This window comes from Emydura macquarii, unplaced genomic scaffold (assembly GCF_026122565.2).
Source record: "Emydura macquarii macquarii isolate MOO-44397 ecotype Brisbane River unplaced genomic scaffold, CSIRO-AGI_Emac_v2 contig_374, whole genome shotgun sequence".
In the NCBI taxonomy this organism is placed as follows: domain Eukaryota; kingdom Metazoa; phylum Chordata; order Testudines; family Chelidae; genus Emydura; species Emydura macquarii.
In genome coordinates, this window is record NW_027130511.1 from 14,005,650 (window position 1) to 14,032,638 (window position 26,989).

Genomic DNA, 26,989 nt, shown 5'->3' on the forward strand with positions numbered 1-26,989 from the left:
CTACTGCATTTTCTTTATCTAAAATATCAGTTATCTTCTCAAAGAAGGAAATCAGGTTAGCCTGGCATGATCTACCTTTGGTGAACGCACATTGCATTACATCCTCTCTTCTGTTTACCTGGAAGATTTGATTGTTCTTTCCTTCACAGTTTGTTCTAAAGCCTTGAGTACTACTGAGAACAGTTTATGGGTTTATGTTTGTCCTGGTCACTTTTTTCCCCTTTCTTAAAAATAGGTCAGATGTTAGCTATTCTCCAGTCATACAGTGTCACAAAGAATAGATAAATTTATTTAAAATTGTTGCTACTGGACTAGTAATCTCATGTGCCAGTTCTTTCAGTATTCTGGAATGGATGTTATTTGGTTCCCCTGATCTGAGCATATTAAGTTATTGAAGTTTTTCTTCCACCTTAGTTGTGGCATTTTCCGTTTCTATATACCTTTCAATCAGCCATCCTGCCTTCATGCTCATCTTCCATATTAAAAACCATGAGAGTCCTGTAGCACTTTAAAGACTAACAAATTTAATTTCTGCAGGCATAAGCTTTCGTGGGCTATAACTTCGTCAGATGTAAGGAATAAAAATCAGATAGGAGGTGTGTATATATATATACATCCAAGGGTAAGGAACAACAATGGGGAAGGTAGGTATAAGCAAAGTCCATTCAGTTAGAGTAGTTGAGGCCTATTCACAACCATTGATTAGGATGTGAGAATGTGTGAACAGTGACAATTACTTCTTGTAATGAGAGAACCATTCCAAGTCCCTGTTTAGACCCAGCTTTATTGTGTCAAGTTTGCAGATGAGTTCCAGCTCTGCAGTTTCTCTTCCATATCATCATCCTTATTGAAAACTGAGGAAGAACATTCATTCAGTTTTCGGGCCATTCCTACATTATCTTTAATCTCTTTTCCATTCATACTGCATAGTAGCCCAACCTCATCTTTCCTTATCTTTTTATTTATATTACTGAAAACACTTTATTTTTAATTTCCTTGGCAAAAGCTAATTCAGCTTGACTTTTAGCAATTCTCATGATATTCCTGCGTTTTCTAACCTGTAAGATACAGATTTCTTTGCTGATCAGTCATTTTTCCATTCTCTGTAGGCTTTCTGCTTACTCCTAATAATTTTCTTGAGGTGATTATTCATTCAGTTGGTTCTGGAGCCTTTCCGTACAAGTTTTTTCCTGGTACTTGGGATGCAAATTGCAAACAGTTTTGTATCCAGGCAGACAGCACAGTGTTCTGTTCTCTAGATCTGGCCTGTCAGTTCTTGATAGTCCCAGTTCCATAGACCTGTCTTTTCCTGATGTTGTTGTTTATCTGTCTAATATTGTCTCTCTCAAGCTTCTGTACATTATCTTCATATCTTCCATGTGCTGTGGTTCCTGGCTGTCTTCATATTTTAAAAGTTGTATAGAGGTTTCCTTCTAAGTCTTAAGTTGCAGATTTGTCTCAGTAGGTTTCATTTCATGTCTTTCTGAATGGGTACATACCTGTAAAATCTCTTGAAATTTTTTATAAAAGATATTTGAGCGAAGAGATGCTCTAGCATTGGGGAAGTTGGACCTTTGTGTTAATGGTGACATCACAACAACTGAGCCATTCTTCAGAAAATATGTATCTGAAAAATTAGCTTATAAGAAAATAAAAGTTAAGGTATGAAAAATTGTTCCCCTCCTAGCTTTGAGCTGTGAGTTTTCCCTAAAAATAGTAGTAGAATTACTATTGGGAAACAAGGCTCTTGTTGTAAGTTAAGAAGAGTAACCTAATTAAGTTACATGCATGTACATTTAAAAAAATAACACTTTGTCATAATTTAGTGTGAGATCTTAAATGATAAAAAATGAAAGATCCACTAGATGGCTGAAAACATGTTACAGGAGGAACAAATCAAAAAGATTAATTGGACAGATCCTGATGAGTTGTTTCTTCTTTCCAGGTGAAGACTTCAAAAGCCTGAGTCTGACTGGAGGAAAAGTTTCATGGTACTCTGGCTATTCTGGCTTGAACACTTTAAGGATTTTTGGTACTTTATAATTTAAGTGAAGGCGGCTTTTTAAAACCATGGCAGATGTGGACCCAGACACGTTGCTTGAATGGCTACAGATGGGGCAAGGGGATGAAAGGGATATGCAACTAATAGCTTTAGAACAGCTATGCATGCTGCTTTTGATGTCAGACAATGTGGATCGTTGTTTTGAAACGTAAGTACATTTCTGTCCTCCATTTGCAGGCTCTGGCAGTTTTATTTAACAATTTTTCCTTACTAAGTAGGTATATATAAAGTTTGACATGCTAAACTAGAAGCTTATGCAGTCTTGAAAATGTTATTGCAGAAAAAACTTCTGTTGCTATGTCCACACACCATCCTAACTCCACAGTATTTATGTACCTACACATTTTGCAATGAATGGAAAGTATGGTGACTTTACAGTTGACAAGAAATATTAATTCGTGCACACAGTTTGACTGATTTTGTTTTAAAACATGTTTGGTGTTGAAAAACTGTGTTATTATTTACTTCTATTTGAGATCATTACATTCTCTATAATTTAAAAAACATAGAAAATAGCCATTTTACACTAAAATTCAACTTATTCTGTATTTATATTAAAATGCCTACTGTTGATGTTTTTAAGTTTTCCTCATATGATATCTAGTAGCTCTTCTTTTTAGCTTGCAGGTTCAAAATAAAAATCATTAACATAACTAATTCTGGCACTTAATGTTGACGTTTGATCATTGATGCTCTATAGTAATGTGCATCTAATTAATTGGTTTAGAAACGATGTATTTTGATACAAAGGCATGAACAAAATTTGATCCTTTAAAACTTAATAGCACTTACTGCAGGGGTTTCCATTCTTCTTTTTGTTGGAGCCCTCTTTGCAGTGGTTTGGTGGACAGTTCACCATCTTGTCTGTCATTGCTCCTCAGGTTTCTTTGTCTCTCTGTGTCATGTATTAGTTCAATTTCTGATTTTCCTTTCTGCTCCTCCACCTCTGCTTTTTTATCCTCTTATTTACTTCCTCCTTTCCATCTAATCACCAGAAGAAGACCTTGGGGTGGCTGGAGAGTTTTCTAGTGGATCTTTTAGGTAGAAGTACATGCTGTGGCTGAACTGAGTGCTGTGGGAGCTTTTAAATATGTCTAGCAGGGTTCTACTGGATTTTTCAGTCCTATATGTGTGAGCAGCTTCTGCACTAGGAGCTGTCATGGGGGGTCAGTGGCTTTTAAGGAGCCTAGATTCCATGGTGATTTAAAAATCAGAAATTGATACAAAAAGGTATTCATTACTATGATTTTACAGAATACGTTAGTGATTACAAATGACTGTCCTTGGCCTGAAGAGTTTACAATCTATAGATATAATTTAGGAATGGATATTTGTCAGAGAGAGGCGCATTCACTGCTCCTTGCCTCTGACTGTCAATCCCCACTTGGACTGATATGGTGTCTGACCTCTGCGTTACCTATTTTCTGTATTACTGCATCTGAAGAAGAGAGCTGAAAGCTTATGCCTGCAAATATTAAATTTGTTAGTCTTTAAAGTGCCACAGAACTCTCGTTTTTATCTCAGTCTGAGAAACACTAATTTACTGGCTTCTTAACTTGGCTTCATTGACATAGGTTTAAGCACACAGTTGAAAAATAATTGTTCTAGTGTATGTTTTAGGTGGATTGTCTACTAAAATCCATACTGTATTGAACAAAAGTTGAAATGTAATCACGAACATTTATACAAAGATCTTCATTTCTATGTTTATATTTGAAAATAAGGCTGAACTATAAACTTGTGAAAGGTAAAGTGTGTGGGGTTTTATTTATTTATTTTATTTATAGTACATTTTTATCTTTTAATTAAATAATTTAACTTCAAATACAAAGCTTTTGGTTCTTGTATATTTTAGGTGCTTCTTTGTAAAAGCATAGCTGATGAATACTGTACTCTTGTTATAATATTTTGAGTTTTTTTTTTTTTTTAAACCATTATGATTTTATGGTTCCTAAAATGAAAAACTTGAGTTTCAGAGGAGGGAGGGAGACTCAATCAGGTGTCAATTAAACTTCTTTAATTAACATTTTTTAATAGACTAGATTTCAAATTGATTTTGTTTCTTTATGAGCCTGTGTTTACAAAATGGATTGCCTCTTGAAATTGGTTGCCATTTCTAGGTCCATGCTGGCCAGCATGCCCACATGTTGATAGTATAACTAACAGTTCTTGAAAATATTTATCGATTTGCTTTTCAACAATATTTTAAAAGAAATTATGTCTTGGCTAAATAGGGGATTATCGTCTGACGTGTGTTACAACACATATTTTTTAGTAACTAATCTTGAAAGTAGCTTCAGGATATGGCCCAATTTATAATGTAGACATAGCTCTTTGACCTCCAGAAAAATGTCTTTGCAAACTTAAAAGCATGGCTGTCTGTTGTACAGCAAAACTAGGAGGTGCCAAAGCAGATGTTATGCTTTAAGAACTTTGATCTGTGAAGAAATGCGATAGTTTATTTCAGGAGCCAGTAAACTGGCTTTTAATGGAAAGGATTTCTTTGAAAAATTCTTCCTTCACTAAATTGAGAGTTGAATGAGATGAAATCTTGCATATTTTGGGATATGAAAATGGGATAGTAAAATTAGTGAGAGATTAATGGTGTGAATTGTTGATGCTGAGCATGTCTTTGAAGATGACAGTGAAACCAGCTATGAATTCAGAGAAAGTTATGACCAAGTTAGAAAGATGGGGAATGAGCATACAAAAATGATGCTTGCTCAATAATTGTGATGCAGGCAGAATCTAGCTGTATTACAGCAGTTTCCAGGGCATAAGGCTAATGACAAATTATGGTCCAAGTAGTTAGTTTAATGGCTCTAACCCAAGATACTGGCATTTTACAGATGATGAAATTTTCTTCAGTAGTTAGCGACACTAGTGTTAATGAATCATTATTTTATTCATCTTCTAGTGACAATGATTCAGAGAGAGGCTGATTGCTAGTCACTCAGCAGCTAGAATGGCTATAATTTCAGCCAGTAGCAAAAACACTAGTAGCTCAAGTTGCTAAAACTTGGTGTGATATGATTGAGTAGAAACATAGTTCAGTTTCAAACAGTGGAATTTGAGCAATATAATTGCTAAAGTTAGTCATTATTGTGGAGGTGCTGGTTGCAACTGCACAGTTAAATTATGCTAATGAGTCGATCTTAAAAGGAGCTTTAAATCTTTATTTTGTAATCATATAATTAAAATGACAAAATTGGAGTGAGTATTTGAATTGTTCATGGTTTAAAAATTGGGTTGATAGAGACAGTTGAAAAAAACTTTAAAAATGGGTGATTTTTTCATTAGAGGGTCTCGTTGTTCAAACCAAGTCTGTCTAGTCCTCTTCTGTTGGCTGAACTAAATACAGGCTAGCAGTTATTCTTATAGCTCCAGAGATAGAGCTCTGAGTTGGGAGCCTGCTGTTGACTCATGAGAGCGGATGTTGTAATTGCTTGTGACAGATTTTTTTTGTTTGCTTTTTAAAAAAATTTTAATTCACATAATGAGACAATATACCATAACACATTTGCAGTGTAAGAATTAGTGTAATCTGTTTTTGGTGCTTTGTGCTATAATTTATGAAAGTCACAAAATATGACACTCCCTATTTATAAGTTATATTTTATTAATCAACATGAAGAGCTATATGTGGAGCAGACTTCAGGGTGTTTTAGATTTCTCCTGAAAGAAAGCAACATGGTTATCTCATGTTAGCTAACATATACATTATTTATATATATATATATATACATTATTTTTATATATATATATATATATATATATATATATATATATATATACATACAACATATGAAGTAGGAACCAACTTTTTTTCCTAGAAAAGATGAGGCCCCTAAATTAGGGACAGAACCTTGTATTCCTAATGTCTAGTGTGCTGCTGTTGTCTAGCAAACAATTGTGTAACTGCCAAGGAAAGCATGTCTAGTCCTTTTGTGTTGACTGAACTAAATACAGGCTAGCAGTTACTCCTGTAGATCCAGAGGTAGGATTCTGAACTGGAAGCCTGCTGTTGTCTCATGAGGAGATGTTGTAGTTGCTTGTGACATGTTTTTTTGTAAATTTGCTTTTTAAAAACTTCTTAATTCACACAATGACACAGTATACTATAACAGATTAGTAATGTAAGAGTTAGTGTAATCTGTTTTTTGGTGCTTTTGTGCCATAATTTACAGTGACCTCAGCAGTGTTAAGGCAAAATACTTTCCCGAACATCTAGCTTGTGACAGTCAAATGTGCTGATCTGTTGATAGTCTCAGGTCACTGTTAAGGTTTTACGTTAGCGTGTAAATTTGATTAAGTAGGGCTATTGCTTTTTTATATCTGTTAAAGATTTAATCTGTATAGATTGTTGGAGTTTGTTATTGACAGCATTGTAGGCAATTCAGGGGGTCACAGTGAATAAGCAACTGAACGTGAACTAGCAGTAGGATGCTGTGGTATAATGGGCTACTGTGTTTGTTGGATGTATAAACAGGAGAGTAGCAAGTAGGAATAAGGAGGTGACTTTATCCTCTCTGTATGGCGGTGGTAAGATAGATACTGAGATTCTGCATCCAGGTGTCCAAATTCTAAAAAAGGATTTTGAAAAATTGGAGGGCTGCAGAAAAGAGCCATAAAAACGATTTGATGGCTGCAGAGAATGCCTTACCATGAGAGACTTAGAGAGTTCCATCAGTATCAAAAAGAAGATTGAGAGGCAACTTGATGCATAAGTACCTTCATGGGGATAAAATGCCTGGTATTAAAAGGTGTAACAAGAACCAATGGCTGGAAGATAAAGCCAGACAACTTCAAATTAGAAATTAGGCACAAATATTTAACAGCGAAGGTGATTGGTCATTGGAACAAACTATCAAGGGAAATGATGGAGTCTCCATCTCCTGATGTCTAGAGCTCTACAACTCTGTGGATGTCTGGTTTATATACATGCACCATTTTTTGCGGATTATGGATTGGATACGGATCTCAAAGGCGGGGAAGCAGCTGTTTAGAGCTCATAGCCTTTGAGGCTGTCTTCCCCAACTTCAAGATCTGGGGGTGGAGGCTGGCCACCCGCCAATCAGCTGATTGTGGTGGGGCAGCGTGGGTGTGGTACGGATGCAGATAGATATAAAATAGGGAATGCGGATTGTGGGTCGGATAGAAGTTTATTCTCACAGATGAGGATCTACATTTTTGGATCCGCGCAGGGCTCTACTATTATCTTCAAATCAAGAATTGGATGTCTTTTGTGGAAGACATGCTTTGTTAAACACTAATGATCGGATATCATTCAGGAATTACTAAGTGCAATGTAATGGTCTGTGATGTACAGAAGGTTTGATGATCAAATGGTCCCCTTTGGCCTTAAACTCTATGAATATTACAATTTCCAAAGCACCATGCAGAGCTAATTAATGTGCACAACACTCAAGAAAGTGAGAAGTAATAACCCTGTTTTACAGATGAGAAATCAGACAGAGGGGTTAAGTGTGACTTGTTTGGGCTCTTATGGATATGAAAACAACATTCCAAACATGAACGTAGTCAGGTGATGCTAGACTGTTCCCATGCTAATGAGTGATTGTGTTTGCAGCTGATGCATTGTGCTCACTTTAGTTTTGGCCATATGCCTGCTCTGAGATCAGCCAACTCAAGTAAAAAGCACCACCACACATGGAGTTTTGTGTGTGGACGGGACCTGAATTAGGAGCAACACTTGAGTTATAATTGGAGTTAACTTTGCAGTGAAGACAAGACCCTGAGACACCGCTTTAGTGTAATTAGCTGGATGGAGGATTTAAAACCACTCTCCTGCCTTCACTATGTTCAGATTTCCTTTCACTCCACTCCTATTTACATGAAGCCCCTGCTGCAATAGCTGTCAGATGTGTTATTTCCATTATGGTTTCATTTGTCTGATAATTGGTCAAAGTGCTGAGAAGAGGTGGAGTTGAGGATCTTAGCCCTGGTCTACATTTAACTGGTGATTGGGCGGCAGTCAACGGGAGTTACGCAAGCGACGCAGAATAGCTGTGCTGTTCTTTCCTTCTGCGCGGCGTCTTTACTGCACTGCGCCGACGGGAACCGCGTTCCTGTTGATGCAGCACTACGTCACTTGAGGGGGTGGTTTTACTGCGTTGACTTCTGTATCGATTGAGCGGGTCTTCACTGACAGCTCAAACAATCCAGATAGGTCGATCTGACGGTGGTGACTTTGCCGCCATCAGTGTAGACGTACCCTTATTCACTTCTGATTTCAGTTGATAGCTATAGGGTGGGATCCTCTAACCCGGGATTGAGCAGGATTTGTGAGGCTAGGTTTAAAATTTCTGCTCTATGACAATGCAATGGATTTTAAACTCTGAAATACAATAATCTGTTATAGATTAAGCATTTAATCTCAGAATTTGAAGATGCTGTTTTGATAGTGATTTTTCAGTTTGTTTCTTGTCCAGAATATTGTAAATGATTGATTTTTGTTGATTTATGTTGAGATACAGGGCGCTTCACCAACCCTTAGCCTGATGCTGTTTCTTTGTTGTTTTGTTAGGTATTGTAACTCCTGTCCCCTTCTTTGGTCTCCCGCAAATGTGTAATATTGTATTTTTACATGTGCCTGGAAGGGATTCAGATAGTCAGATGCCATCACAGATTTAGGTAAAATTAATTTGACTTCCCTGTCAAAATAGGAAAGAGAGCTATCACATAGAACAAGATTTTATGATCTTAAAGCAGCAGCAAATCTCTACCTCCACCAAGCATGAATTGTCAGTAATATAAATGGTATATTGGACAGTGCACACTTCTTACAATATATATAGTCTCTGAATACTTAATTTCAGTGGTAGTTTTATCATCTTAATGCGCTGTTCATGTTAAATGTTGTTATTCCCCAGAATTTATTTTTCAAACTCTCTAAAGATGCCATTTGTGCAGGTTTTCACTCCTGGGATATTAGCGCCTCAGAAATCAGGATGACTCCCTGAGCTACAGTGTCTTCAGAGCAAAATGCAAAATCCACTTCTTTGACATATCCTACAATGACACCACGTGTAAAAGAAAAACAAAGCATATGCTGCTGGGAGAGATAATATATAATGGATTTGTTTACATGCCATAATTTTGAGAGGTGCTCAGATACTACAGATACGTGGGCCAAAACCACCTAAATAGATAATTTTATATTAATTATCAATATTCTAGATAGATATCTTTATACAGTAATAAAATTGTGAATTTGCAATAAATTACTCTATAATTAAATGTTAGTATTAAGTGATATGAAGACCTTGAAATAGAAATAAAAATTTAGTCTCATGCAATGTGTTGACAGTATATTCCACATACTTATTTATTCTGCATTGAATGCTTAATTTTCAGAATTTAGTAACTATTTTCAAAGCAAAAAATCCCCTCCACTGTAATTGTGTTCATGGGGAGAAGGCAGTACAGAGGCACAGGCATTCTCTGTGGATGATCTTGTGCTTCTGGATCCCAGGGGATCCATGGAATGTATAGGGCTGGACTTCTGCTGCTTATTTATGGAAGCATAGCCCGCCTCAACAGAAAAATTATTGGAGGAAGTTCTGTAACTATCCAGTGTTTAAGATCACATGGAGCAAAGAAATCAGGCACATACACATGCATGGGTTTTTGGAGATGCAGTACATTAATAAGTGTACATTTATTGTTTGTCAGAGCAAATGATCTTCTGAAAGTTTTAGCAGTACATCAAATGACTCATGTCTTTGCTAAATAGTCTTAACTTTTTTGCTTGGTTATTTACTTTTAAATACTATATATTTAATGCTGCAAGAACAGCCTTTTTGGTTATTGTTTGTTTGAATCAAATCCCAGCTCCTTAATGGGCTGTATTTACCAAAAATTATATTCTGTAGTAAAATGGAAGCCTCTTTAATGTTAAGTATTTGCTATTTTAATACAGTTTCTAATACAATATTTTCTATATTTATAAAGTTATCCAGGCTTTTGCTCTTTTGACTTGTTTAGAATATCACAAATACTGTGAGATACAGGTAACTGCTTTTTGGTATTCCTGAAAGAGTATCAGAGTACTTTGTCATGGTAACAGTAAAAAGAGACTGACTGACGAGCATGTATTAAATGTCAAAGTGCTAATGAGTTCTAGCAGTTTATTGAGGTTTATTCATAGAATCATAGAGTTGGAAGGGACCTCAGGAGGTCATCTAGTCCCAACCCCCTGCTCAAAACAGGACTAACCTCAGCTAAATCATCCCAGCCAGGGCTTTGTCAAGCCGCAGCTTTAAAACCTCTAAAGATGGAGATTCTAGCACCTTCCTAGCTAACCCATTCCAGTGCTTCACACCCTCCTAGTGAAAAACTTTTTCCTAATATCCAACTTAGACCTCGCCCACAGCAACTTGAGACCATTGCTCCTTGTTCTGTCATCTACTACCATTGAGAACTGCTTAGCTCCATCCTCCCTGGAACCCCTCAGCCTCTCCTCATAAGTCTTGTGCTCCAGCCCCCTAATTATTTCTGTTGCCCTGCGCTGGACTTTCTCTAACTTGTCCACATCCTTTTTGTAGTGGGGGGCCCAAAACTGGACACACTACTCCAAATGCAGCCTCATCAATCCCAAATAGAGGGGAATAATCACTTTCCTTGGTCTGCTGGCAATGCTCCTACTAATGCAGCCCAATAGGCTATTAGCCTTCTTGGCAACCAGGGCACACTGCTGACACATATCCAGCTTCTTATCCACTGTTACCCCCAGGTCCTTTTCTGCAGAGCTCGTCGGTCCCCAGTCTGTAGCTGTGCATGGGTTTCTTCCGTCCTAAGTGCAGGACTCTGCACTTGTCCTTGTTGAACCTCATCAGATTTCTTTTAGCCCAACTGTCCAATTCGTCTAGGTCCTTCTGTATCCTATCCCTACCTTCCAGGGTATCTACCACTCCCCCTAGCTTAGTGTCATCTGCCAACTTGCTGAGGGTGCAATCTACCCCATTCTCCAGATCATTAATGAAGATGTTGAACAAAACCGGCCCCAGGACCAATCCCTGGGGCACTCTGCTTGTGACCGGCTGCCAGCTAGACATGGAGCCATTGATCACTCCCCGTTGAGCAAGATGATCTAGCCAACTGTCTATCCATTTATAGTCCATTCATCCAACCTATACTTCTTTAACTTGCTGATAAGAATACTATGGGAGACTGTATCAAAAGCTTTGCTGAAGTCAAGGTATATCACTTCCACTGCTTTCCCCACATCCACAGAGCCAGTCACCTCTTCATAGAAGGCAATCAGGTTGCCCTTGGTGAATCCATGTTGACTGTTCCTGATCACCTTCCTCTCTTCTAAGTGCCTTATAATGGATTCCTTGAGGACCTGCTCCATGATTTTTCCAGGGGCTGAGGTGAGGCTGACCAGTCTGTAATTCCGTGGATCCTCTTTCTTACCTTTCTAGAAGATGGGCACTATATTTGCCTTTTTCCAATCATCAGGGACCTCCCCCAATTGCCTCAGTTGTTTGAATCCTGAGCCAGGGTGCAAGAGTTGACATGTCAGTGACCAGCACACACAGGAAAGAGCTTTGCTTATAGGCAAGGAGGCATCAAAGAACTAATGTGTTGATGGTTGCTCTGGTAGAAAAGGTTGCACTCTTATTTTACAGATCAGGGCTTGGTGAAGAGGAGAGAAACTAACACAGTTTTAACTTCTGAAATTTATTAGAAATATTTATTCATTTTATAACATTTAAAAAATGCATCTACAGGTGACCATTCTGCATTATGGGCACTTATCCCATAAATTAAAAATTACAACATAAATATAGCCAAAGGACTGTCCATAAATATATCCACCTCAATAGTCAACCTTAACAAAGGCGTAGAGGAATAATTTCCTTCTCCCATTACCAGTTTTGTTATAGGTCAGTCCATTGGAGGTGCGCTGTACATTGTATCATTCCTTATGGGGGAAAAAGAACTGTGGAGTGAATGTTAAGCCACAAGAGTGTTGTGATTAAGGAACATTCATGGCATTATCCTATTTACATAGTGCTAATCAATTACGCAAAATTAAATAGTTATAAATTAAATAAAAATAGTTGAAATAATTCTTCATTTAAAAAAGATGTTTAGTTTAAAGGGATTTCAGTTACATCATTAAAACTGGACAAACATCTTAAATTGTATTATACAGTTTTTAAAAGCAGAAACATTTGCATTCTGGAATCAAGTTTAGAGCAATACAACCATACATTAAAAATCCATTTCCAGTGCACACTCCTATTAACAGGTACTGGTTTGAAAGGCACTCAGACTAAACTTTAACTTTGGTTAACTCCAGCCGCGTGTAGTATAAAGTGTCTTCAAAATTATTCTTTTTAAGTCACTTTAACTGTTTTTAATATAAAAATTGTTAAACAATTCATTAGGTTTGTGTTAGGTATCTGGTGTCTTTTGAAAATCTTGAGCTACTTTAAACTTTTATTTGATAACCTATTTTAAAATGGAGCAGAAATACTGTAGAACTTTTCTCGCAAAAGAGGCTGAATGCATATATCACACTTTCAGCTGTCCTTTTCAGTTGAGTGTTTTAAGGATCTAACATGGTGACTGGCAAGAAACTGAACTTTATTTCCACTTGTCATATGCCTAGGCCAAGGATCTGAAGCCAAATATTCCTGTTACATGACAAGTGTCTATATTTACTGAATCCAGTGGTTACTTTTACATTGAGCAATACGGTTTACTTCTTGATAGAAGCAATTGCTGTAAAACCATTTTGGGAACACACTTTTTTTTACAGCATTTAACACAATTGGGCCACATTGAATGCTACCAGATTGTAAATAATAATAATAATGAAAATTTATATTTTTACTTCTTTAATATCTTTTTACCCTTGCATTACTCAGAAGTCATTCAGCTGATTTCATTTGCAACTAAAGGCATGTTTACATAGAGAAATTTACCAGTTTGATTACACTGTTGTAGTTACATTGGTGTAACTTCCTGTGTGGACATTCTGATATTCCAGGAAAAAGCTCTTATTTCAGAACAGGTATTCACATGTGGAGTTATACTGGCGTAACTATAGTAGTATAGTTATACTGGCAAATTTCCCTGTGTAGGCAATCCTTAGAAGAAATTCTCCCTGATGTGACACTATATATTCTGTCAGATACATCAAAATGTTGGCAGTTCTGGTGCCTCAGAGCACTAATATTTGTCTCAGATGTTGTTCAAATTGCTAATTCAGGTTGCTAATCATACTTTCTATAGTGTTGCAGTTGTTTCTTTTCTTCACATCTTAACAACATGTTTTTAACATTCAGAAAATGTTCTTCAAGTTGCTTTAACTTTTCACAGTAGTCTTTATTGTCTAATAAACCCATATTATTAATGAGGGCATCTGAGGTAATCTCAGACCTAAAGAGTGGCAGTATTAGCATACATGGAAATATTGTAAATTACAGACAAAAGATTTAAAATTACTTTATCCAATGTAGGGGACAGAGACTGCACTACTAAATAGGGAGACAAATTTCCCAGTTAATATCAATTACAGATTGGGGTAGACATAAAGGACAAATGTTGATCTAGAATAAAGTTGATCTCAAAGACTGTTATGTTGTATGAATCATAAACGAGTGCTCCAGTAAGGTCTTTGGAATGTGTTGACAGAAGAATCACAAGACATTATGCAGCAAAAGTGCTGGTTCTCGGAGTACAGAAACAGTGAGTCATCATAGAAGGACACGCACAAATGAGAGATGTAATACCTGCTAACCCGTAGCCTACTCAATGCCCTAAAACTGTCTCCTTGGGGTGTGGTTTTTTTTTTTTGTTTTTTTTTTTTAAAAGGACTCTCTCAAGACACTTAAGAATTTGCCTAACCTGTGTGAATTCCCCTGGATAGTCAGACTGCATGAGCAGGCCTGCTTTACTTTTCTCCTCTGAGACAGTAAACAATGTAGTCGCCACAGTTAAGTTACCACACAGTTATTCAAAGCAAGCCCACTTATTCTTAAGGTAAAAGCACTACAGAGAAAACATATTAGAACAATAAAAGAAACTATATGTATGCTAATAAACTTACCGGAGATCACCCCAACTCTTTCAAGGACTATGGTCGGTGAATTGTCCTTCAAACACCCCCCCCCCCCCCCAAGGAGTTTTTCTGTAGACACAACTTTTCGCTCAGAACAAGCACACTCATGAATGAGAGACCTTCCTTTATCCAGTTTAGTCTCTGAAGAGACTGAATAGGTAATAAGCCAGACAATGGGTTTCTCCCCTCCTTCCAAGTATTTCTTAGGAATGGCACTTAACTTTGTCTAGCATGTAGTTTCAAAAAGTCCCTTGATGCTCATAAAACTTTCCAGGGTTTATATTAACCATGTCTCCTCCTTCAAATTACATACCATTCCACAATTATACATAAACATTTTCATTCTTAATGCAAAAAACTCCTAAGGTACTTAAACTTAATTCAGTAAATTTTAATTTAATTCAGTAAGGTTCATTCAGGATATTGCAGGACATTGTCGTATGTGTTACAAACTGTATTGGCAGACCCTTTGCTCTGTAAATTAGCCCTAAGCTGCTAATCGCAGGGAAGGGGTCAGAAGCAGGAGGAGCCAACCCTGGAATAGTGATCAGTATCCAACCCCTGTCACTGGACACTCTCACAAATTACCAAATCCACGGTTTCCAAAGAAACAGTATACACAGCAGCCTGTTGGCTCAGCTGAAGATTCATGCTTTAACATATTGCATGGAAAGAATTTACAGTGAAACCAAGAATAAATTTAGTAAGTTTGATTTAAGTAATAGTAAGCAAAGGTAATAGAAACAGAAAATGGTTATAAATAAAACAAAAATATAACATGCTTCTAAGAAACTGAATATAAGATTAGCAGGCTCCAATCTTTGTCTCTGTGTCTTTCTTCAAAACATGCTGAGTTTGAAGAAAACTTATTTATTAGCTTTCAAATTAAAGGTTCAAATTCATCTAATTGAAAATGTTTTCGTCTACTTACGTCAATTAAAACTTAGTGATTTAGAACTTTGGAGGGATCTTTGAAACACTGTAACTATGAATTGGTCTTATACTGCTTCTTTCCAGTGGTGCATCTCACCTGAATATGGTATTTGTGTGTGACAAGATGAGTGAGGTAATATCTGTTATTGGACCAGCTTCTGTAGGTGAGAGAGACAAGTTTTTGAGCTTACACAGTGCTCTTCTTCAGAGCTCACAGAGTTTTTTCCTTTTGTATGTAGTACGTATGTCTTATCTGCTTCGTGACATGTTTGTGCAAGGAGCACAAAATTTCATTGGGCGTTTTTGCCTCAATTCATATTTTTTTATATTATGTATTCTTAAGACTTGTTGTTCTCTAATTGATCAAACTCAGATAAAGTTTGGGCCCTGTCTCTAAACAGAATGTAGTGATTCTCTCTCTCTCTTTCTCTCTCTCAATTTTTATATATTATATGTATGTTTATATAATAATTGTAGACTAAACTTTGATAATATCTCTTTAAAAGATAATGGAAAAATTAACTACTTAATGGGTATTGCTTTAAAATATTATATAACGAGTGTTGACACTCAAAAATGAGTGGACTAGGTATTTGTAGAATAGAGCAAATATGTACAATGAGTATATAGTTAACTTATGATTAATTGAACTGTACTAGAACAGGAGTGCATAAATTGTTCAGTACATTTCATGCTACAGGTATAATCATATTTTGTGCAGTTTTGCAATCTAAGCTATACATTTCATGTACAGTGGCTGCTTAATGCTGCATGACTGGGGTTGGGTGGGCAGAGGAGTGATTCCTGAGCTCTTTAAAAGTTGAGTTCTGAATGCTTTGTGTTTTAACACTTTTTTCTCAGTTTTTCTTTCCAGTTTGTACTGCCTTCTTTTTAATGGTTTAGAGTGTTTCAGCTGCCTCTGGAATATTTGTGCAGTTTAGTGCTCTTTCCACTGTCTGGTTACCAGTATTGTTTGAAAAACTGAAAAAAACACAATACAGGAGTGTTAAACCCAGGCAGGAAAAAGCAGAGAGAACTAAAAAATTGAGGCAGGTGGGGGAAATTGTAGGAAGGGCATTGGAGGACTTCAAACAGGGTGGATTGATTTAAATCAAAATTATTTAAATAATTGTTTTTAATTGTCTCTTGCATTTGTATTTTTTAGTTATTTTCTAAAAGAGAGGTTAATTCTAGTCGGTTGGTAATTATTACCATGTCTCTTTGCAGCTAAAGATAGCCTTTACACTAAAGTTGGTGCATCTTTTTGCTAACCTGGTGGAGGGTGCACTCCATCTATACACATTTATTTAAATAATTCTATAGCTTTACTTACATTTATTCATTTTTTAATTTTTACATTTTTACTGTGTTAGACAATGGTGAATATGATGCATTTCTTATTTACTAGATTAATTTTTTACTTGTGATTTGTGTCAAGCTCTATTTGGATTGAAATTCAAATTCAATTAAAAGCCCAAAAATAGAATGCAAATATTTTTATAAAATAAAACTACCATAAATGTGCTGCATAAGTAAAAATATTTTTAATCTGAGTTTATCAGAACATGTTTTACATTTAAAACTGATTTATTAAACACAGAGAAAATTGTATCTGTGGTCAATATATTGAATTGATTGTTTCTGGTCAGCAGTGGGCGCTGTCCGGGTTTCTCTGCTTGGTATCCTCTTCAGGTTCCCTCCATTTAGACCTTTGACCTCCATGCCCATCCCTGTTTTTTCAATTGTTGTCCCCCCGTAATTAGTTGAGTCCAGGTCCTGTAGGTCCTCCCCTTAGACTGGGGGAAGGGCTTTTAGCTGTGGCGGGCACAAATAGTACCATGTCCTTCAAGATTTTAGGACTAGTAGATTTAATTATCTCGCACCTGGTTTTAAATGATAGTTCCAGAGGGGTAGCCGTGTTCGTCTGTATACAGCAAAAACCAACGAGAGTTCTGTGGCACTTTAAAGACTAACAAATTTAATATTTGCAGGCATAAGCTTTCGAGAGACTTCAGCTCTCTTCTTCAGATGCAGTAATACCTTTTACCTTTATTCCTTTATATTACTGCATCTGAAGAAGAGAGCTGAAGTCTCTCGAAAGCTTATGCTTGCAAATATTAAATATGTTAGTCTTTAAAGTGCCACAGAACTCTCGGTTTTTTTTTTTTTTTTTTAAATGATAGATAGGAAAAGGAAAACAAACTTTCCTGCTTTTTCAAATTGATTCCTTCACCTTGAATGAACTAGTTGTTGAAAAGAATTGATTGAATATACTGAAATGAGGAAAATAGTCTTCCTGCATCTGCAGAAGAGGCTGCTGTCAGAAACTGGTTTAGCATTGAGCAAATTCTAATTCCAGGTGCTTAACCAATGACTTTCACCATTTCAGTGGTTTGATCTTCTTTAAAACTTGGTGACAAATATGTACTGCTTAGTATTGTTTTTTGTAATTAATATAAATTAATAGAGCATAGTAAGTTTAGGCCTTAACATAGGTTGTCAGCTTCAAATTTAATTTTAAATATAACCCCCACGTATTTAATTTAAATAAAAAAATCCATTTTTAAAAAATCATTGATTTTTATCCACCTTGCTTTCAGCATTATAGTGATTTTGCTGGCCTTCTCACTGCAGAGTGGGTAGGTCCCAGCCCCAGTTAAACTATAGCCCAGGTTCTGATCTGTATCCTCAACCGTGTAAACTAACTGAATCTTAAAGCACCTTCCAAACCCTCATGTTTTTTTCTGTGTGGATAGGGAGTTTTGCGCTAAAACCTGGATAAGGGCCCAGGTTAACTGTGTGGAGAAGATGTGCAGTGTGTGATGATACAAACCTGCCATACAAAAGATTGTGTCTCAGACTGATGGCCGAGGGTTGAAAATCAAGCCTCCCTTACCAGTCTGCTCAGAAATCAGATTTATGTAGAGATTTTTAGCTACATGACTCCTCTATACTTTCACTGCATGAAGTAAGTGAATGTGGATCACAATATGAAGTTTAACATGGAGGTGGTTACTCATATTGCTTCTCCTCCAGTATGTTTCTATTATTATTCTTTTTATGGGGAGATTATAATCATACATCATTGTTTGCTCTGACTTGTGTATCAGCTATTTGAGAATTTAGCACTGTGGGGAAAAATAGTGCCAGATTAAAAACTTGCGTTTTGGCACGTGGAAAAACAAGTGTCTGAAGCCCAGTATAGTCTTTATTTTTATTTAAAGTTAATTTTAATGATGTGTTATTACATCATCGAGGGTTTGGTTCTGGAGCTACAGTCTTGAGTTCAACAGAGTTGCTTTTGTCTGGTTTAGATCTAGAGCACATAAGAACACATGAAACCATAAGGAAGTAACACAATCACAAGGACAAGGTCTGATATCTTTCAGTTTTATTAACATTACCAGCACAGTTATGAACATCACAGCATATACAAATCCTAAATATATCCATGCAAATATTATAGCTACAGTCATACTCACATCCTCCTAGATAGTGTTAGGATCTGATGGATCTCTCATAGAGTGATTGATCATCAGTAGAGGGATGGTTCCTGCATGGAGTTTTCCCATAGGAAGACCAATTTTTCCCAATTTGGACACCCTCTTTTATAATGCTATTTTGACTATACCTAAGTTCTGCACATGTGCATAAAAGTGTCAGCCCTCTTTTTCTCTTATTGATCTGGTATCCCCAAAAACTTAAATTACCTCACTTTTTATAGGTTGGGTATAGTTCCTTTTATTCTCATTGGCACTGGTGCCCAATGTATATCCTGTGGTTCAGGCACATGTTAGAGACAAGTCTGCCTCTCAAGCATTCTTTTGTGATTTAAAATTAATCTTCCAGCTAGTTACTTGCAATTTCACCCCTTGTACATCTTTTCCCATAATCTTAGGGCATCGGGTTATTCTTCGGTCACTTATATCAGCATTTCTTATCTCGGGGGCCTAAAATAGCTAAGCTGAAATCTTCCAGGCCTCAGCCTATATAGGTCTTGCGTTTCAGCTTTCCTTACTTAGATACCTAATACGTAATTATCACTTCTAAATACTGATCAATCTTGCACTTCTATAATTCTACAATTTAACTTTAGTTAGCATGCAACTAAAGCATGCCATGATTATATATGACTTGACATTTTAGTTAATTATAATGTCACAGAATAAATGAATGATTAAAATTCATTCATTTACAACAATTAATTTTTAGTGAGAAGTAAAATAGTAAATACAAACTTCTAAGAAATCCTCATAACTAATAGATCAACAAAATGGTTGTTTACTAAATATCACTTGTATTTAGTTGTTAGAAGTTCAGTATGTTGTCCTCATACAGTGGCACTACATTCAACAGGATTGAACACTGTTTGTTTCAACTGTCGAACTATATTTTCTCAACTGAGTTAATCAAAATACATATACCACATAAAACCATAAACAACATATTATGGCTTGCCAAATGCAACTTGACAGGCATCTAGCTTGGGTTCTCTTTTCAGGCAGTTTGTAGATTAAATGAAAAAGGCACTTTTCATATTAGAAGCAATCTTAGTAACTTTATCTACATTCCTGCACTGGGTATTGGGTAATCATTTTTTATTGTTTTGTAACTTGTGTTTCTCTTTTACAATAGTCCATTTTTTTCAATTATGTTACATATGTAATGGAGAGTGTAATGTTAAGATAATGATCAGATATTGGGTCATGGTTTCGATAAGAGTGACATGGTTTGACACACTTCAGGATCAGCCCTTAAAACTTGTCTACATTCAACAACTGAAAATTTGGAAATTGCTGAAGCACTTTAGGGTGATATGACTATAATTTTAAAGGGACATTGTCAAGTTGAAGCCTTTGATATTGACTTCATTTTTTGGATAAATATCCTTAAACTTGATGAGCTGAATTTTAAAAAAATTCTTCAATTCCTTATGAAAAGAATGTTTTTTCTGCTGTCTTTTCAGGGCAGTCTAGGAGCAATGCTTAGGCCCACTCCACAACCCCTCTCCCTTTTTGTGCCATGCTTGCTTTTTCAGTTTGTTTCAGCGCTGCTGCTGCTGTTTCTGGAAAATATCTTCTTCTATGGCCTGTGGAAGAGCATAAATGTGAGCTTCCCCGAAAACAGTGTGTATCAGGCCTTGTCTACACTAAAAAAAATAGGTCGACATATGTAGACTTACAGCCACCGCTATAATTACAGCGGCATCTGATGTCCACACTTCTCTCCTTTGGTCAGTGGAGTGTGTCCTCACCAGGAGCACTTCCACTGACCTAAGGGGCAATGTGGGGAGCTAAGAGCCCTGTCTCTTTGGTCCCTGCAGGGAGCCGACAGGCTCCTGGGGTCCCTGTGGGCTGCCCCTCCCTACTCCCCTATCACAGCCGGGGGCAGCCCGTGGGGATGATATAAGGGACCAGGCTTCAATAATGGCATCATGTTAGTGCACGAGACAGGACTTGTAACTGACCAATGAAAAAATAGTGAATTAGTGACAAAGTGCTGTCAGGTGCACAAAGTGAACAGATTAAAACAGAGATTTTTCTCTCACCTCAGTCACTTAAAGTAACTTAAAGTAAAGTATGCTATGTATACAATTTCCAAAGCAGTAGTTATTTTCCCCAAATGGATGGTGTCCTTTAAAGGAAAAGAATTGATACAAATTATTTTTGAAATGCTATGGAAATGAGGCACCAAAACAAGGTAACTAAAATCTTTCTGAAATTCTAATGTTCTCTGATTCCCTGGTAGTCTAGCATGCATAGCGTGCACAGTGTTGCCGCCAGCACAGTTCATGGAAATATCTAGTCATAATGAGAAAAAGTATGTGTAAAAATATTAACTTTAACTGTGGCAAACCTCCGGTTATTGGTGTATATTACAGAAAACGTTGAGGGTAGCTGAACAAAGGATTGCTTCCTTGCCTGATAATGTTGAGTTTTGTTTTTTTTAACTTCACATGACATGGCCAGATTTGCAGGAGAAACAGTCATGGCACATCTACACTTAAAAGGCTGTATTGATGGGGTCGTAGCACTTTAATGAAGATGCTCTATGCTGATGGGAGATAGCTCTTTTGTCGGCTTAGTTAATCAACCTCCCTGAGAGGCGGTAGCTGTGTCAGTGGGAGAAGCTGTCCCACTGACATAGCGCTGTCTATGTGGATTAGGTTGGCATAACTATGTCACTTGGGTTTGAAAAATCCACACCCCTGAGCAATGTAGTTATACTGGTATAGATCTGTATTGTAAAGCAGATATTGTTTTATTTGCCAGGAATTGGAGCTTGATCAGAACAAACATTCTGTGCAGTAAATGGCAACTTTATAGGCAAGTTTTTCTCTTTCATGAAGGTCCACAGATGTGTTGTTGAACATATTCTCAGCCTACATGGAGCAACGTAGGCAGAACCAGACATTTCAGTCTTTGATATGGGAAGGTGTGGCCAGTTACACTGAAGAGTCCACCAGTTTTTCATAGATTTCAAAGCCAGAAGGGGCCATTATGATAATATAATCTGACCTAATGTACAGCACAGGCCATGGAACTTCCACAATATAATCCCTAGAATATATTTTTTAGAATAACATCCAGTCTTGATTTAAAAATTGTCAGTGATGGAGACTCTATCACAATGCTTGGTAAATAGTTCCAATGGTTAATTACCCTCAGTGTTAAAAAATGTATGCCTTATTTCTGGTCTGACTATGTCTGGCGTCAACTTTCAGCATTGCATTATTATACCTTTCTGTGCTAGATAGAAGGGCCCATTAAATATTTGTTCCCCATATATATATTTACAGACTATAATCAACCCCTTAACCTTTTATTTGTTAGAATCAAAGAGCTCAATCTATTTAGTTTATCACTATAAGGGTCCTTTTCTAATAATTTAATCATTCTTGTGGCTCTTCTCTGACCCTGTCCAATTTATCAACACTCTTCTTGAATTGTGGGCATCAGAACTGGATGCAGTATTCCAACAGCAGTCATATCAGTGCAAAATATAGAGGTTAAATAACCTCTCTACTTCTACTCAAGATTTTTCTGTTTATGCATCCCAGGATCTCATTAGCTCTTTTGGCTCACATTCAACTCATTATCCCCCACAATCTCCAAATCTTTTTCAGAGGCACTGCTTCCCAGGATAGAGCCTCCCATCCTGTAAGTATGGCCTACGTTCTTTGCTCCTAGATGTATACATTTGCATTTAGCTGTATTATAGCACACATTGCTTTGTTTGTGCCCATCTTACCAAGTGATCCAGAGTGTTTGGAATCAGTGACTTGTCATCTTTGTTGTTTACCACTAGAGATGTAAATATCAGTTGCAAAAAGTAACCATAATTTTAATTCTTTTAATTCTTCATGAATCGAGTCTTGTATGAGCCACTCCATTATCATACCTGGGATCAATGTCAGACTGATAGGTCTATAATTACCTGGGGAATCCTATTTACCTTTTAGAAAATTGGCACGTTAGCTTTCTGTCAGTCTTCTGGTACTTACCCCATTTTCCAAGACTTATTGAAAATCATCATTAATAGTCCAGCAAGCTTCTCATCCAGCTCTTTAAAAACGCTTGGATGCAAGTTATCTGGATCGGCTGAATAAAAATGTCTGACTTGAGTAGTTTTGTTTAACATCCTCCAGAAATGCTAGTAGAATGGAAAGACGGTCTCATCACATGATGATGATAACTATATCTGTTTTTTCACCAAATACGGACCAGAAGTACTATTGAACACTTCTGGTTCTATAGCTGCAGTTTAGGTTATCAGACCTCCTGCTGTCGCGACAGGTTATGGATCCCCCAGAGTCAATAATCAGTCAGTTGGATAATACAACAAAATTTTATTAAGGAATATGGGGTACACGCTGTAATACTTAATACGTAGCTTAAATGATTATCATATAAAGCAGGCAGAGAAACAGGCAAAGCAGTTACTTTTTATATCTCACCACTAGGAACAGAGAAGGAGTCGTAGCATATCATTCGGTACGGGCTGGCTTTCACGATTCGCGTTCAGAGTACGGGAACGGGAGAAGCGGGGCGGTCCAGGTGATCAGGCTGGCGAACGCTTTCTCAATTTGGGCATGGGGCGTACCCCTTTTTATACTAGGGAATGCAGCAAAAGTCTGGTAGCTCTGGTTTGGGGGAGGGATATACATTAGTACGTGCCAGACTATGACGAGGCCTGTGGCCTTGGGTAGAGCTGTAATGGCACGGGATACATAGCCCGTTATCAGTGGGCAACAAAGCTATCTGAGAACAACATAGGCACTGGGGTGCGTAGGCGATTTTCTTATGGGGGGGGTAGCAGCATAACAACTAAATGCTGTAAACAACAGATGCAGCCTAATACGGTCAGGTCACGGTTTTACTGTTGGCACCAAATGGGTGGGGGTGCGAGGGGTGGGCATATGCTGGGAATTCTGCTGCAACACTATAGCTGCAGTTTAGGTTATCAGACCTCCTGCTTTAGAGCAAAAACATTAAACTAAAAGTCATTTTGGCTATATATCTTCCTTCTGTAGCCGTTTTTCTTGTCCTCCCCCACATGGGAGATGTAAGGGGCCAGTTCATCTCTATCTCTGCGATACCATTGGTGCCTGCACACTTTAGCATCTTGTATCTTCCTTTGAAATATTCTAAGGCCTTGTCTACACTAGCACTTATATCAGCAAAACTTTTGTCGCTCAGGAGTGTGAAAAAACACCTCCTTGAGCAACATACGTTTTGCCAGCGTAAGTGCTTATGTGGACAGCATTATGTCGGTGGGAGATGCTCTGCTGCCATCATTGAGCTGGTTTTATTATGTCGACGGGAGAACTCTATCCTGTTGGCATAACACAGCTACCCGAGTACTTATGCCGGCAAAATGTATGTTGCTCAGGGGTGTGTTTTTTCACACCCTTGAGCAACAGAAGTTTTGGCGGCATAAGTGCTAGTGTAGACAAGGCCTAATACTGCACTACCCAGATGGGTCATTGGTCTAATGTAGTATGTTAATTACTGCTCTCCTAACCTTCTGTCTACTTTAACCAAAGCTGCCATTGTATGGAAGAGAGATACTGAGATCTATCCTCTTCAATCTGTTTCCCTCTTTCTTCAGGGCAGGGAATTTGGGCCACTAAACATTTCCCACATTCCGTCCCTCAGGAGACACAGGATGGGTGTGCTTACAGAACACAATTTTCTCCTCCCCTCCCCACTTCCCTCACCTTTGTGATGGTGAGGAGAAAGAAGAGGAAGAAAGGGAGATGCTGGATGTTAGCAGGTGGGTTAGCAAGTCTGGAGAACTGAGGCTGGATATTTAATGGAAACAGCAGATGGAGAAAGGCAGAATAGGTTTAGTATATTCTGTAGGTGAAGAGGAGGAACAGGAGGGAAGAATGGAGTGGGAAAAGAAAGGAAGAAAAGGGGACTGGAAAAAACAGTGGGGCTGGATGGTGAGAGAGAATAATGTTGAGAAGGGAAGGGGACAAATAAAAGAACAAAGTTGTATGGAAAAAGCAACATAATATCCAACAAAAGGAAGAATTAGAGTGAAAGGTGGGAAAAAGGAAGAAGAAAAGCAAGGGATGTAGTAAGATGCAAATGAAACAATTTTTATTTATAGAAAGCTGTGAATGTCAGTGTTGCACATGGTATTTTTATGGGTGTCTGACAAATAGCTCCTTCATTCCACACATGCAGAGCTCTGAAACTGAAAGCATGTTGTTGGGGGAGTGGGTGCTCTTTCCCTATATGAAATTAAATTAATTCCCCTCTATGGATACTGCTAAACCATCCCCAGTCTTTAGCATTGACTCAGAAAGATACTTCCCAGGAGAGTAAATGTTTTCCCTTTAGAATGTATCAGAGCGCATATAGTTCAGAACTATTTGCTGTGATGAATTCATAGCCTACTAGGACATACTTGTAAATTACTCATTTGAATACTGGAATGTGGGCAAGGTGACATCATGTGTCTAGATGTGACAACGAGTTTGAGAGTCCTTAATGTCTTCAGTCCTTAAGACTGAAATGTGGCCACAGGCCAAAAGTTAGATAATACCAGTGCATAAGTAAATACTTAAAGTACCTTATAGTTGCACACATTTAAATATTTATTCAAAATAAAGGAACAAATTTTCAATCTTTTCCTAAATATTATGATTAGTTTCTAAAGTGGACTACTCCTGTGTTCCAAAGACTCAGACTTCAATCCCGAAGAGACCATTGTTATCATCTAGTCTGAACGCCTGCACATCTCAGGCCATCGGACCTCATCCACCCCCTCCTGTAATAGACCCACAACTTCTGACTGAGTTACTGAAGTCCTCAAATCATGATTTAAAGACTTCAAGTTACAGAGAATCTACCATTAATCTAGTTTTAAATCAGCAAGTTACCCATGCCACATGCTGCAGAGGAAGGTGGAAAACCCCCCAGGGTCTCTTCTAATTTGATCTGGGAGAAAATTCCTCCCTGATCCTAAATAAGACTATCATTTGGACCCTGAGCATGTGGCCAAGACCCGCCAGCCAGACCTCTGGAAAAGAATTCTTAGTAGTAACTCAGAGCCTTCCCTATCTCCTGCCGTTAGAGAGATTTGTTATTAGCAGTTGCAGATGGGCCATATGCTGTTGTAGGCAATCTCGTCATACCATACTCTCCATAGACTTACTGAGCTCAATCTTGAAGCAAGTTAGGATTTTTGTCCCTACTGTTCCCCTTGGAAGGCTGTTCAGAAATTCACTCCACTGGCGGTTAGAAACCTTTGTCTTATTTTGAGCCTAAACATGTTGATGGCCGGTTTATATCCATTTGTTCTTGTGTCAAAATTGGTGGTTAACTTAAATAACTCCTCTCCCTCCCTGGTATTTGTCAAGAGTATCCTATCTTCCTATTGCCTTCATTTTGTTAGGCTAAACAAGCCAATCTACTTGATTCTCATCTCAAAGTAAGTTTTCCATTCCTCTGATCATCCTACTAGCCCTTCTCTGCACCTGTTCCAGTTTGAATTCATCTTTCTAAAACATGGGAGATCAGAATTGCACACAGGATTCCAAATGAGGTGTCTCCAGTGCCTTGTATAATGGCAATAATACTTCTGTATCTCTACAGGAAATACCTCATCTGATGCAACCTAGGATTGCATTAGTTTTTTTCACAGGTCCATCACATTGGCACCTCATAGACAATCCTAATCAACCAATACACCCAGGTTTTTCTCCTCTTAGGTCGCTTCCAGCTCATGTCCCCCCAATTTATAGCAAAATTCTTGTTGTTAGTCCCTGCTCTTTGCACTATTAAATTTCATCCCATTTTTATTTACTCCAGTTTTCAGGTTCTGCAGGTCTTCTAGTTTGATATTCCGGTACTCCTTTGTATTGGCAATACCTTCCAACTTTGTCATCCACAGATTTTATGAGAGCACACACACTTTTTGTGCCAAGGGCATGAATGAAAATGTTAAATAAAATTGGTCCCAAGACTGATGCCTGAGGAACTACACTAGTAACCTCCCTCTAGCCTGACAGTTCAGCTTTGTGTGACCCATTGTAATCTCCCCTTTAACCAGTTCCTTATCCGCCTTTCAATTCTTGTATTAATCCCCATCTTCTCCAATTTTACTAGTAATTTCTCATGTGGAACTGTATAAAATGCTTTTCTGAAATCCAGGTAGATTAGCTTGACTGCATTTCTTTTGTCTAAGAAATCACTTTTCTTCTCAAAGAAGGAGATCAGGTTGGTCTGGCATGATTTGCCTTTTGTAAAACCATGTTGTATTTTATCCAGATTACCTCTGTCTTGTGAGAAAGCAGGGCTTAGGGGGCAACCAGAGAGTCATAGAAGGGAGATGTATAAGATCTAGAATGATCTGTGCCTTTTTCCCTGTGAACTGAGTAGAGG

The 26,989-nt window shown here is 37.7% G+C and overlaps 1 protein-coding gene across 13 annotated transcripts in view; it reads left to right on the plus strand.

The window, feature by feature from the left end:
• HECTD1 (HECT domain E3 ubiquitin protein ligase 1) overlaps nucleotides 1-26,989 on the plus strand; it is a 115,772-nt gene that overhangs the window by 11,468 nt on the left and 77,315 nt on the right. For 12 of the 13 annotated variants that reach the window (XM_067534420.1, XM_067534468.1, XM_067534476.1 and 9 more), the window contains exon 2: nucleotides 1,946-2,210. In XM_067534420.1, coding sequence (XP_067390521.1) covers nucleotides 2,071-2,210 — 140 coding nt within the window. In that variant the 5' untranslated portion in view covers nucleotides 1,946-2,070. Of the gene's footprint in view, nucleotides 1-1,945; nucleotides 2,211-24,070; nucleotides 24,369-26,989 lie in introns of those variants that run through there. The other variant, XM_067534450.1, reaches the window with a different exon arrangement.